The sequence below is a fragment of the Solanum stenotomum genome, chromosome 1 (genome assembly GCF_019186545.1).
Source record: "Solanum stenotomum isolate F172 chromosome 1, ASM1918654v1, whole genome shotgun sequence".
In the NCBI taxonomy this organism is placed as follows: domain Eukaryota; kingdom Viridiplantae; phylum Streptophyta; class Magnoliopsida; order Solanales; family Solanaceae; genus Solanum; species Solanum stenotomum.
Window position 1 is genome coordinate 20,383,546 of NC_064282.1, and position 14,511 is coordinate 20,398,056.

Genomic DNA, 14,511 nt, shown 5'->3' on the forward strand with positions numbered 1-14,511 from the left:
AATTTTTTTTGGGGGGGTGGGGGTGGGGGTGGGGTGGGTGGGGGGCTGGGTAGGACGTGGGGGGGGGGGTCAAGGGTAGGGTGAAAAAATGAAATTTTGAAGTTGAAAATAGTTTTTAAAAACAAACTTAATTTTTTTTCTTTTGGGGGGGGGGACTGGTAGGGGGTGGGGTGGGTGGGGGGCTGGGTAGGAGGTTGGGGGGTCGAGGGTAGGGTGAAAAAATGAAATTTTGAAGTTGAAAATATTTTTTAAAAACAAACTTAAATTTTGAAGTTGGAAGAGAGTTTTGGAAAATGTTTTCCTTAAGTTTTGAAGGGAAGTCATTTTCCTTAAATTTGAGGAAAATGAGTTGATTTGGAAAACATTTAATCCAACCAAACATGAGAAAATTGGAAAATATTTTTTGAAAAATATTTTCCTTCATACCAAACACACCCTCAATCTTGTTCCATTTTAACCCTTCAATTTCAATTTTTATGTTCCATTTTGGCACTTCTTTCCAAAGAATCAACAAAGTGGGATGTGTGTACTTCATATGCTATGACATGACACAAAAACCAATTAAAAACATGAGATTCTCTTAAAAACACACACAACTCCTTTAACTTGTCCCATTTTTCATTTTGGTAATGCTAACTTACTCTTGTTTCATTTTAATCCTTTAACTCTAATTTTTATAGTATCATTTAGACACAAAATACTAAATTTATGATTTCTTTATTTTTATTTATGTTCTTCATTTCCACTTTTTCATTTTAAAAATCAACGTCATATTTTTTTTAAAAAATAATAATAATGGATGAACATCATTTTAAATTTTTTTTTTTTAGAGTTTATGTACATTATTGTGTGAAAAATAATCGTTAAAAATGTGTTGATTTTCTTTTTTAAACAATTAATTAAATTAAATAACACCACTTTTTTTTTCATATCTAGTCTATTTGGACTAACTCAAATATCAGCTTTCTAATTTTTCATTGAACTAAATACGAGTAAAAAAAAACTCATGTTCATTGCTAATTAATAACACTACAAAAAAATGTTGAAACTCGATAGACCTCGTTGGATTGTCATTGATTTTCTTAAGAAAGAAAATTGATGCACTTTCATCGGTTATTTTTCACGCAAAAATATAGGGAAACTCTTATAAAGAAATTGTTACTTTTTTTAAAAAATAATCAATGATCATCCGTCATTTTTTATTTTTTACAATAACTAACGGGTGAACGCCTATTTTTAAAATGCAAAATTGTAGTTGAATAACATATATAGAAATAAAGAAATCATAAAATTAGTATTTTGTGTTAAATGGTACATAAAAAAAAATAGAGTTGAAGGGTAATCTTTTATTATTTTTCAAAAAAATACTTTTTTTTGTCTTTCACTCTCTTAGACAAAGTGTGATGCACACACTCTGCCACATCACTTAGAGTTGTTAAAATGAAACATAAAAATTGAAATTGAAGGATTAAAATGGAACAAGATTGAGTTAAGGATTTACATATGTGTTTGGCCAAACGAAAACATCAATTCTAACTTGTATTTTATTTTATTTTTTGGTCCAAAAAATAGGTGGAAAGTGTCGTAACTATGAGTAGTCATCGACTCTCCCTTGCCACTAGCTAAAAAGAAATATAAAAGTTGAAAAAAATGATGTCACTGTTATATATCTTTTAGATAGTGAAACTTAATATTTCAATTTGTCAAAAATATTCCTTCAATTTTAATATTTTAATATAGTAAGTATTGATGGGCTTCATGACCAATTGTTTAAATAATTTAAAATTTTGTACTATTGTACCAGGTCCAATGTAACCTTGTACTGTCATAAGTTGTACCTTCATCTAATTTCTATTTCAAAATAAATATTTTATTCACCATATACCTTAGGAATTTATTTAGAAGATTTTGGTATTTTTTTCATAAAAAGAATGATAAGACTAATTAAGAAACATGAATCTAGTGTAGTTTAATACTAAGGGACCAATAATATTCCTGTTTCTTTCTGAAGATGAAATAAGGTGCAATTATTTTCGACATTTAGGTACACTATTATTTGGGAATGAATAGTATGATGATTGTGACTAGTTTTTAAAGCGAAAAAATTCAAATATATCATCAAATTTTGAGAAAAGATTCATTTATGTCATTCATCAAAAGTTTGGCTCATCTATGTCATTTTAATTTAAAAAAAGGTTCGTTCATACCATTATTTGTTAACTGAAATGACATATTTGAACTATTTATTTTTAAAAAAACGATTTAGTTATCGTGGTCGAATCATAATTAACCACGCATAAAAACTGATTTTGCAAAATCAAAACTATTTTCAGTTAGAGCTGGGATATAAACTGTTCATATGAATATAATATAGAGTTATATTTCATAAGAGCTACTATAACTTGAATTAGATAAAGAATTGAAGAATGAATAATTTAGTGATGGGGGGATATAAATAATGGTACACGAACAAATTATATAAAGATTAATACAGCGATTAAAATATAGACATTATATAACCATCAAAGTTTTAAATTTAAATGAACGTGTCTAGTACTCATCAAGTGAGATGGACATTCAGAATTAGCCTTTTTTTAATCTTAATTTTTTTATATATCTTTTAAATTGTTAATTATTGTGATTTATAATATCTTTTACGTCAGTGGCGGAGCCACCCTATATGAGGGGGTTTCGAACCCCCTTGGGTAAAAAATTATATGATTTATACATGGTTAAAATATTTTTTAGGTATATATAATAGATGTCGAACCCTCTTCGGCTACTTCATGTGTCTATTTTTTTAGATTTTGAACCCCCTCATTGAAAATTCTGGCTCCGTCACTGTTTTACATAGTTTTTTATTTAAAAACTTGAAGATTCCATACTGAAATTCATGATCAAATATAAACTATTTGACTCTCAAGATTCAAATCGTGTCACATAAATTGGAAAGGAGTACTATTTTTCTAACTAGAAGCACTTTATGTGGTTGAGTGAATGATTTTGTTTAACTTTATTTTTATGCAAAAATATTATTGTGTTCAACAAATCAAATTTCCATTTCATCGTTTGCTTTTCTGGTTGTTAGGATTCGTTGAAAAGATGTGGCAAGAAAGTGGAGGTCAACAAAACAACTCCAAGAATCAAAGCCACCAAAACTCCAATATAAATGTCATGTCTATAGCAATTATAAATTTCATGTCAATTAAAATAATATGATCATCATTTGGTCGTGCATTTTTTAATTTACTCATGTATGGTATGGTAACTCATAGTCATGGGTAAAATGGATGCTTAATTGTATAGAACACGTTAGTTAGTTCAATTTTTTCTTTTTCTTTTCCATGTTTAATATCTGCATTGGAGTCGGATTAACGCCGCATATGGTCCCGTTCAAGGAGAAGTGCTTCCTGCCAAAGATTTTTTCATACCTAGAACTCGAATTTGAGACCTCTAATTAAAAAAAAAGCAACCACATCCACTGCACCACATCTTTTGGTGGTAACAAGTTAGTTAGTCATAATCATAATTCATAACCCATACTGGACTTAAAACAATTTAATTATACTACTCATGCTATTCTAATTTATGTGTTAGCCTAAGTCCAAATAAAACGATGTCCATTTTATATTTAGTAACAATTTAATTTTTAATATTTAATTTGAGTTTTAATAAAATGAGTCATATCTACATAAAAATATATGACCTATTTTAGATGACAAATTTTAAAAATCTTTCTTTCAATCTTAAATTTCATGCTCAATCAAATATTATAACATAATGTAGGGAATAATATTATTAGAATATTTGACAAAATATCCCTTAGATCAAATTCTTTACCCAAAATAGTCCAAATATCATTCGAGATGACGGAGTTTTTTTTAGATGTCTCTCCTTTCCCTTTCCTTCTTTTGAGTCCAATATTTAATTAATTTCCATTGAGGATTGCTCTTTTTCTTCTTATTTATGTAGTAAACTAGTAAATGGGTCCGCGCTTCGCGCGGTTAGATTATTTTTCTTTAAAATTTATTAGAAGAGAACTTTTCGTGTATTTTGATGTTATAGCATTTTTATATAAATATATTTTCAAGAGTATAGAGGTTATTCAATTGTATACCATTTGTTTTATTAAAAGAAAAGGCAAAATTACAAATCACAACACTATTTTCTCCTAGTTTACATAATTTCATTTTATAGATTCATTAATTTGCTTTTGAAATTTTACAGTAGTTAGTTTAGTTTTATCATCTATATGCATGAATACATAGCGTCTTTAATTAGAGAGTCAAATGAATATTTTTCTCAATTTTCATCTTTGCAAATTTCGTTAGTATAACACTATCAATTACTTTAAAAATGAAATATTTATATATATATATATATATATAAAACTAATGTGTTTATCAAGAGCAAAGGTTTCATAATCATATGATATATTAATAAGTAATATGTAGTCATTATGTCTTTTAAAATTAAAATGCAAACTTCCAAAATCCAAATTTCATATGTAATATAGTTATGATGGTGTTTGGGAATTGAAGTTGTTCACGAACAAAATATTAAGGATCCTTGAAAAGGGTGAAAGAGAAGTAAGAGATAATGGAAAAAAAAGTTCAAAATAGTATTTTGGTGCGAGAGAATAGTCATTATTGTGTATCATACATTGTAATTAATTGCTAGTTTTAGTTCTATCATTTGAGTTTCTATTTTTTTTTACTCCTGTTAATATTAACATTATTATGACAATAACAAAAAATCATATAAATTTCTAGGCTTGATCTTTTTGAGAAGCATAGATATCTTTGGAGAATGTTGTAAAGAAATGTATTTTGTAAAAAGTTATTTGTGAATCTGCAGTGGTTGGATTTACATGTAGTCTGTACTAACAAATACTTATAACAATAAGTCAATAACTTTACAGAAACATAAACAACAAAGTTTAAAACATGTATTAAAAACAACAATTAATATCATAAGCATAAATTAATGACTGTAAAAAAAACATACCAGGATCTGTAACAATAGAATGAAACAGAAAGGAAAAATCGAGCTCATTGAATGCACAATGTTTCCTTAAGGAAATCATTCCCGTCTAGTACTTGAGGTTTAAAGAAATAGATCCTCTCAGGTTGAAACGATTTTATTCACTAGTGTAATGATACAAAAACAATAGTGTCAGTGAGCCACTCAACATGAGCAAAGTACACAATATTTAATTGTGCAGAAGAAGAAGAAGTTCAGAATCAAAGATTTATTTAATTGTGCAGAAGAATAAGAAGTAGTCAAGAATTTTCGTTGTTTTAAAATGAGAGGGAACCCCTCTATTTATAGACAACAAAGGATAGTGTGAACAAATGTTTATTGTGCCTTACCGAAAAGGTCACAACTATTTGGAGAAGTCACAACTCTTCAGAAAGGTCACAACCTTTCATAAATGTTACAACCTTTCATAAAAATCGCAACTCTTCATAAAAGTCACAACTTTTAATAAAAGTCGCAACTCTTCATAAAAGGCACAACTTTTCATAAAAGTCACAACTTTTAATAAAAGTCGCAACTCTTCATAAAAGTCACAACTTTTCATAAAAGTCACAACTTTTAATAAAATTCGCTACTTTTCATAAAAGTCACAACTCTTCATAAATGTCACAACTTTTAATAAAAGTTGCAACTCTTCATAAAAGTCACAACTCTTCATAAAAGTCACAATTTTTAATAAAAGTCAACATTTCATAAAAGTCACAACTCTTCATAAAAGTCACAACTTTTCATAAAAGTCACAACTTTTAATAACAACCACAATTTTTCATGAAAGAGAAGGCTAATTTTGAAAATAAATAAATTAAAAAGAAATCCTTGTTTGTGGTGGCGCCAGGTAGGTGGGCCTAGGGTTCTCTTTTATATATATATATGATGATGATAACGGATTCAACATAAAATATAAAAACAAATATAATTGTCAATTGATACATAAGAAATAAATTTTGAAGTATCATAATTTGAGTCGATCGGAATTGAAAAAAAATCAGCTCATTGAAAAAGGTAAATTATTGCAATTAAATAGTGTATATAGATATGTATACATTTATAAATGTATACATAGTTATATGTCATATATACATGATTTATACACTATTAAAATAATAACGATACATTACATGTACATGTGATTATTTAATTGAATTATTTTTGTCACACATACAATTACGTAAGAAGCCCTAACATTATCTAATGGGGATTCCTTTTGTTTTTTTTTTAAACAATGAATCAACTCGAAGTGAAAAAAGAGTTTTTGCTTTGTCCCTAAAGTGTCTATGCAACAATAGTACTTTCCTAGGAAAGCCTAGAGCATTTCATGCTAACAATAGCATAATTCTTCTTCTCCCTAGTGTGAGTCTTGTTTGTCTCTAAAATATCGATGCAACATAATTTTCTTTAGAATGCGTAGAGCTCGTAGTAGGATAGTTCTACTTCCCTCAAGTGTGAAGTCATGCCCCTCCAAAAAAGGAGAGTCTAGTTCATTAAGACAATGAACGCGGTGTTTGATCATGAATTTTTTTTAAATTTTTTTGAAAAATATGTTTGATATAAAATTTTCAGATATTTTAGGGATTTGAAAAGTAATAAATAAGTATTTTTACTTTTTTAACTTCAAAATTAATTATTTGTAAAAAGTCAAAAATTAGTTCAATCGTATTCATTGCCTAACACAATTCAATTTTCAAACATTGTTTTTTCACTATGAAAACAAAAACTATCTTTTTTTTTCTTTTCAAATTTCTCAATGAAACATGATCAAACACCCACTAAGGAATCATTTGGTAGAGTGTATTAACAAAAATAATGTATGCATTAACTTTGTGTATTAGTAGTCCCTTGCATTAGTTATACATTTTATTGTGTATTGAAGAGTGTACTGTTAATACCATGGATTTTTAGGTGTTAGTAATGCAAAGAGATTCAGTACATGCATTAGCATGGTTAAAGACTCAATTACCCCCTCAAACACACTTTTACATCTTTTCCATCATAATTGTGGAGGATATTTTTGTACATAAATATTTTTATTGAATGCATACTATTTTCAATAGACCAAACCAAACAATGCATAAGAAATAATCTATGCATAACTAATACAAACATAACTAATACAAACATTATTAATGCAAGTATACTAATACACGATTACACTCTATTGAACATTATTTTTATACACTCTATCAAACAACCCCTAAAGGCTTAAGCAAATTGTTTGTCTTACTACTGCCTTTCCCTTTGTTTCAATTTGTTTACTTTACTTTCCTTTTTAGCTTTCTTTTTTGATAACTTTTTAATTTTAACTTTCTACCTGACATGTTTAAAATCACAAAATTAGGAGAATATTTTGATACATTAATCTACACATCTTTAATTTAAAAGTTAAAACCACAAGATTTAAAAGTTTTTTATATATTTTCTTAAGCTCTCTTTCAAGTCAATCGTGCAAACAAATTGAAAGGATTTTGACATTTTAGATAAAATAAAAGACCTTTTTTTTTCGAACTACCGTTACTTCTCAATTCAAAATCCATGATTTGTTTCTAGTAAAAAAAGATCTTAAATTGCATTTTTCTTCGTTTTTAACAGAAACAGAAAAACCGGCGGCCGATTTCGAACTTTTATACTTTGGCAACTGAAAAACTACGGCAGTGTGCAGCTTTACTTCTCCGGCTGATTTTATGAGTGCTTTGTTGCTCTATCATACCAGAACCAGACACAATTGCCTTAACAAAAAGCTCTCTGCTTTCACCATTTACTTCCCTTTCAAATTCTTCAGCACAATCTCAGTTCAATGCAGACAACAGCAGCCAATAAACCGCCCCTTTCAATCCCTGCAAGATCACCCAGAACCAGAAATTTCTGGGTTTCATCAAAAGGGGTTCTCCAATATCACCCAAGACATTGTTGGAAGGGCAGTTCATGCAGTTTGCCTGAAGGAAGAACCCTATTTGAGCATTTTCCATTACAACACTTTGATCAATATGTACTCGAAATTCGGAAGAATTGAAGCTGCTCGCCATGTGTTCGATAGTATGCCTGAGAGAAATTCGGCGTCTTGGAATAATATGGTGTCTGGGTATGTCAAGATGGGTCTTTACTGGAATGCTGTAGTTCTTTTTGTTGAAATGTGGGGTTGTGGAATTCAACCAAATGGGTACTTTATAGCTAGTTTGTTGACTGCATTAAGTAAATTGGAAAATATGGTTTTGGAAGGATTTCAAATTCATGGATTGGTTTTGAAATATGGTTTGTTGAATGATGTTTTTGTGGGGACTTCGTTTCTCCATTTTTATGGTGTATATGGACTACCTTGTAGTGCTAAAACATTGTTTGAGGAAATGCCGGAAAGAAATGTTGTTACTTGGACTTCTTTGATGGTTGCATATTCAGATAATGGTTACCCGGATGTGGTAATAAATTTATACCAAAGAATGAGGCATGGGGAGGTGTCTGGTAATCAAAACACACTTACTGCTGTTATTAGTTCTTGCATAGCTCTTGATGATGATTTTTTGGGTTATCAAGTGCTAGGTCAGGTTGTAAAGTCTGGATTCCAGGACAATGTTTCCGTATCAAATTCTCTTATTTCAATGTTTGGAAGTTTTGGTTTCGTTGAGGATGCCTCTTATATCTTTGAGGGAATGAACGACCGTGACACTATATCGTGGAATTCAATTATTTCTGCTCTAGCATATAACGAGTTATCCGAAAAGGCGTTCAGCTCGTTTTCTGAAATGCGACATGATCACGACGATGTCAATTCAACAACACTTTCTTCATTGTTGTCTATTTGTGGAACTATAGATTGTCTAAACTTAGGGAGAGGTGTTCATGGTTTGTCGTTGAAATTGGGATGGGATTCTAATATTTGTGTGTCAAATACTCTTCTCTCAATGTATTTGGAGGCTTCAAGGGACAAAGATGCCGAAAGTTTGTTCTTGGCAATGCCAGCAAAAGATTTGATTTCATGGAACTCCATGATGGCTGGTTATGTTTTAGCAGGCAAGTACTTCAAGGTTTTGGAAGTGTTGGCTCAACTGCTTCACTTGCAAAGAACAGTTAATTATGTGACCTTTGCTAGTGCTTTGGCTGCTTGTTCAGATGGTCAATTGCTTGATGAAGGCAAAACTATTCATGCTCTTGTAATTGCTCATGGGCTCCATGACAATTTAATAGTTGGCAATGCCTTAGTCACTATGTACGGGAAGTGTGGTATGATGTGGGAGGCTAAAATGGTATTTCAAAAAATGCCTGACAGGGAATTAGTCACTTGGAATGCATTAATTGGTGGCTATGCCGATAAAAAGGACACACTTGAGGCAGTGAGAACTTTTAAGTCAATGAGAGAGGAAGAAAATTCTCCAAATTACATTACTTTGATCAATGTTCTTGGTTCTTGCTCAACTGAAACTGATCTTCTGAAGTATGGCATGCCATTGCACGGACATATAATTCTGACTGGTTTTGAGACAAATGAATACATTAGGAACTCTCTCATAACAATGTATGCTGACTGTGGTGATGTCAATTCGAGTAGTCTTATCTTTAATGCGCTACTAATTAAGACATCAGTGACCTGGAATGCTATGCTTGCAGCTAATGCTCGTCTTGGTCTCTGGGAGGAAGCGTTGAAACTTCTCCTGCAGATGCAAAGGGAAAAACTGGAGTTTGACCAATTCAGCCTCTCTGCTGCACTTTCAGCTGCAGCAAACTTGGCATCCTTGGAAGAGGGACAACAGATTCACTGTTTAGCTACTAAACTTGGATTTGATTCCAATTCTTTTGTTGGAAACGCTACGATGGATATGTATGGGAAATGTGGTGAAATGAACGATGTGCTGAAAATATTCCCTGAACCAAACCTGCGTCCAAGATTGTCTTGGAATGTATTAATATCTGTTTTTGCCAGACATGGATTTTTCCAAAAAGCTAGGGATACTTTTCACGATATGGTTAAGCAAGGTTCAAAACCAGACCATGTCACTTTTGTGTCTCTTCTATCAGCCTGTAGCCACGGTGGTCTAGTAGATGAAGGTCTTAGATATTTTGCTGCTATGACTTCTGAATTTGGAGTTCCGGCTGGCATTGAGCACTGTGTTTGTGTAGTAGACCTTCTTGGAAGATCTGGAAGGCTCCCTGAAGCCATAGCTTTTATTAAAGAAATGCCAGTGCCACCAAACGACTTTGTTTGGAGAAGCTTGTTGGCAGCATGCAGGATGCACAGGAATACAGAACTTGGAAAGGTAGCTGCTGAAAATCTTCTAACATCTAACCCATCGGATGATTCAGCTTATGTTCTTTATTCAAATATCTGTGCAACTTCTGGGAGGTGGCAGGACGTTCAGAATGTGAGAGCTGAAATGGAATCACAAAAAGTGAAAAAGCAGCTTGCTTGCAGTTGGGTCAAGTTAAAGAACCAAATTTGCACCTTTGGGATCGGAGACTTGTCTCACCCAGAGTCGGAGCAAATATACAGGAAGTTGACAGAACTGAGAAAAAAGATTCAGGAGGCCGGTTATATTGCTGATACAAGCTTTGCATTGCATGACACAGATGAAGAACAGAAGGAGCACAATTTATGGATGCACAGTGAAAGACTTGCACTGGCATATGGTTTGATTAGTACTCCTGAAGGTTCAACTCTTCGAATATTTAAGAACCTTAGAGTCTGCGGTGATTGCCATTCAGTTTTCAAGTTGGTAAGCAACATTATTAGTAGGGAAATCATATTGAGGGATCCTTATCGGTTTCACCACTTTAGTAGTGGCCAATGTTCTTGTGGTGATTACTGGTGATAATACACGTTCCTTGAATCCTCATGTATTTGCTTGAGATTGAGGCATAAGAATTGCTAGTCCCCTAAAACAGATTTGGATGAGTACTAATTATATAAAGTGCTATTTAAGTATTCAAACTATCAAAATTGTCTGCTGATTAAGGGGTTGTAAAAAATCCATGAGGTCACGTGTTTAAGCCCTATTAGTCTCATTATAATTTTTTTTACTGTAACCATTGACACCCCTTAATGTTGTTGTCGGCCTTGGATGAATGAATTATGACACCATACACTCACTGAGAGTCTTACGTGTTGGATTCGAAAGAATCATGACATAATGTGTAAGCTTACAATTATAAATTATGTCGTTGATGAATAAGATGACAAAAATAAACTAAAATCATGATATTATTATATGGTTTGACTAATTGCCCTACATATTTAAAAATATAAACTTAGATTCTTAACTTTTCCTCCAAAGAAGGAATAACCTAAATATGGAGGAAAATTATATTTTCATTTCAGAAAAAATTAAAACAATTATGATAATACTTTAACTTTCCTTCCAAAGAAAAGTAAATTTCAAATATGATAAGAAAATCAGGACATAACTCTAACACTACGTTCATCGAACATATTGTTAATGGTATTGTTGTTGTCCAGACAATTCTGCTTAAACTCTTAAAGGCAGAAGTTGTAAGATCAGGTAAACCAGTCCCCAGGAAATTACATGAATGAATTCACAATCGATCTTCTCAATGTTGTGTCCTCTATATATATGTAACAAAGAAACAATGAACAGACCATATATAAAAAATGTATTCAAAAAATTAAGATGCAGTGTATGATTAGTAATGGAATCAATTGTATTTTAAAATTGGTTTTGTAAGACTGTTCCATTTTTTGAAATGTCAAACTTAAGCTAATTAGATTATCAAATAAATATTTTTTTAAAAAAAAACACTGTTTTAATTTGAATGACTTCTAAAGCGTAGCCATCACTATGGTTTAGACCTATTTTTGTAACTAAATCTAATACAAAATATATATAAATAAAAATGATACTATGATTGGTATACTACCAATCAGGGGAACTCTCAATTTTATTTTCTAATATTCCTCCTACTTCTAGAATATTTTGATGATTTGTATAAAATTTGATTTAATTGAAAAATATTTCAATATTATAATCAATAAGAACTAATCTAAGATATAAACATTTGTGATATTATGTATCGTATAATAATTTATATATATGTCTATCTGTATCTTACGAACACTACTAGAAAAATGTAAATTATATGGAGATTTAGCTGTAACTTTTAAAGGAAAATTTACATGTAATTTAGTTTCTTGCTGATTTTTCTGCCAAAAAAAAGTCCAAAGAAAAAACCTTTGTGGGTAATTAGAATTAGATGTTTTTGAATAAGATTTTTTTTCTCTTAATGAGACATTTATAAAAATATTTTGAGTAACACAATAATATTGTTCTAAATAAGAGTTAATTGAATAAAGTGATAGGTAAAATTATTTCACCAATTCAGATCATGAAAAAAGATCCATCTACTCAAATATATTTAATTAAAATGTTTTATAATCCGATAGGCAGAGAAAAGAGAAATTTATTGAGAATACTTATCCTAAGAGGCAATATTGAAAAAGAAGTCTTAGAAGTTGTCTGGTGCGTTGTCCTTAGCATGATCGACCATACAATATCATCTACATCAGAGCAATCTTCGTCATAATAGTCCCATCTGAGAGCCATGACTACGACTCTGGTCAAGCCGAAGTTGATAGTCCCATCTGAGAGGTAACGCAACATTGGTTGGGCCATGACTACGACTCTGGTCAAGCCTAAGTTGAAAAAGAGGATAACTAACCCCCAATTCATGCGCCGTATTCTCCAAAATACTAATTTGAATAAATTTTAGAATATATCGCACCTTTTCGATTTAATTGACAGTAGACAGGTTTCCTTTCCTTTTTTATTTTTATCAAATGATATGGTATATTTACCGCAACCATAAATTACTAAACATAATTTTGTTATATATATTCATATAAAAATATAAATAAAATATATGATTTTTACTTTAAAGAAATCACTCAATTATATTCGACTTTTATAGGTAGAATTAGAAATATAGTACAAGTATTTTTATTCATTAATCAATAGATATATAAAAAATATTACAAATCATTAAATTTAAAGATAAAAATTAAAGACCATCTCAAAATATATTGCGTGAAAGTCCAAAAATACTTACCACAATCTGGTTTAGATTAAGGGTTGAGGTTAGGTCCATCGACATAACTTTTGTAGAATTAAGCAGTATAATTTATGTTATATTATGATACAAATATATCAATTTATGCGGAGCGAAAATTGCTTATCATTACTCTTATTTAGAAATGACACTTAGGGTGACCAACACAACATAAAAGAGTTGTACCAATGACACTTAGAGTGTACCAACACAACATAAAAGAGTTGTACCAAAAGCAATAAGGAATAGTTCCAAAACTAATACAAGTTGTACCATATGTGGACCCACTTTATTAAATTAAAGAGTTGTACGAAAAGCAATAAGGAATGGTTCCAAAAGTCATACAAGTTGTACCATATGTGGACCCGCCTCATTTTACTCCTTATTAGAAGTGAGACTTTAGAGGACGAACACGGCACTACCAAATTGTACACAAAACATTTCAAATTGTACTATAAATTTAATTGTGGCTCATTAATTGTACACGTGTCTTTCTACATATACAATAACCCACATGAATAATTACTTTTTTAACTTTTTCCCCTCAGTATCTCTCTCTATATATTCATTTTTTTTTCATTTTTTTTTCTACTTTCCATTCTCCCCTTTTACTCTCTTTAATTTATCTTTGATCTGAAATTTTTGAGAAAATGGTCAAAAGCCCCCCTAACCTATTGCCGGATTCCCAACTACACACTCATACTTTACGGAGGTCCTATTACCCCCCTGAACATTTTTTTTTACTAATTTTCTCACCCTTATTTGTTGACGTGTCCACATAAACCAGATATAATTAAATGTTTGTTTACACGCGCTGTCACATAATGACTGGACCCCAGAACCCACGAATTTCCTTTAATCTTTTCATTTTCCTCTTTCTTTCTCTAAACCCTAACCTTTTTTCGATCTGACCAAATTCATCCCCATTCTCTTCGATCTGAGATTTAGTTCCAATCGAAGTTTGCTGGGAAGGTTGGGGAAGGTTCGTTTAGGTTTTTTTCGTTTGTTGGGTCGAAGTTTTTTCTAAGTAAAGGTTAGTTCTTTTAGTTCTTTAATAGAGATTTTGAACGATATTGATTATTGTGTTTGATTAGGGTTTGAAATTGACAAAAAAATGAAGAGCAATAACTGGGTTTTGGTATAATAGCATTCCATTGAAAATTTTTTTTGAACCATAACTATGAAATCAGAGAAATTAAGCTTCAAGCTTTTTCGAAATTGAAACTACAATTGAATGCTTTGACAAGTAAATTCAAGTTTTAAGCTGATTTGGGAGAGAATGAAGGAATATACCGTTGGAGATTTGTCAACTATTAGAAGAATTGAGAAGAAAAGGAAGAAAAAGAGAGTTTGATTTTGGGAGAGATGAGATTATACCATTGGAGATTTAATATAGCTGATTTGGACTCACATGTGTAGTTTTCTTCA

General features: G+C 31.0%; 1 protein-coding gene across 1 annotated transcript; it reads left to right on the top strand.

Moving 5' to 3' along the window:
• Positions 1–7,657: 7,657 nt before the first annotated feature.
• LOC125853607 (pentatricopeptide repeat-containing protein At3g24000, mitochondrial) lies at positions 7,658–10,932 on the top strand. Its single transcript, XM_049533334.1, has one exon. The coding sequence runs from the start codon at positions 7,719–7,721 to the stop codon at positions 10,833–10,835; it is 3,117 nt and encodes a 1,038-aa protein (XP_049389291.1). The 5' UTR covers positions 7,658–7,718; the 3' UTR covers positions 10,836–10,932.
• The last annotated feature ends 3,579 nt before the right edge of the window (positions 10,933–14,511 follow it).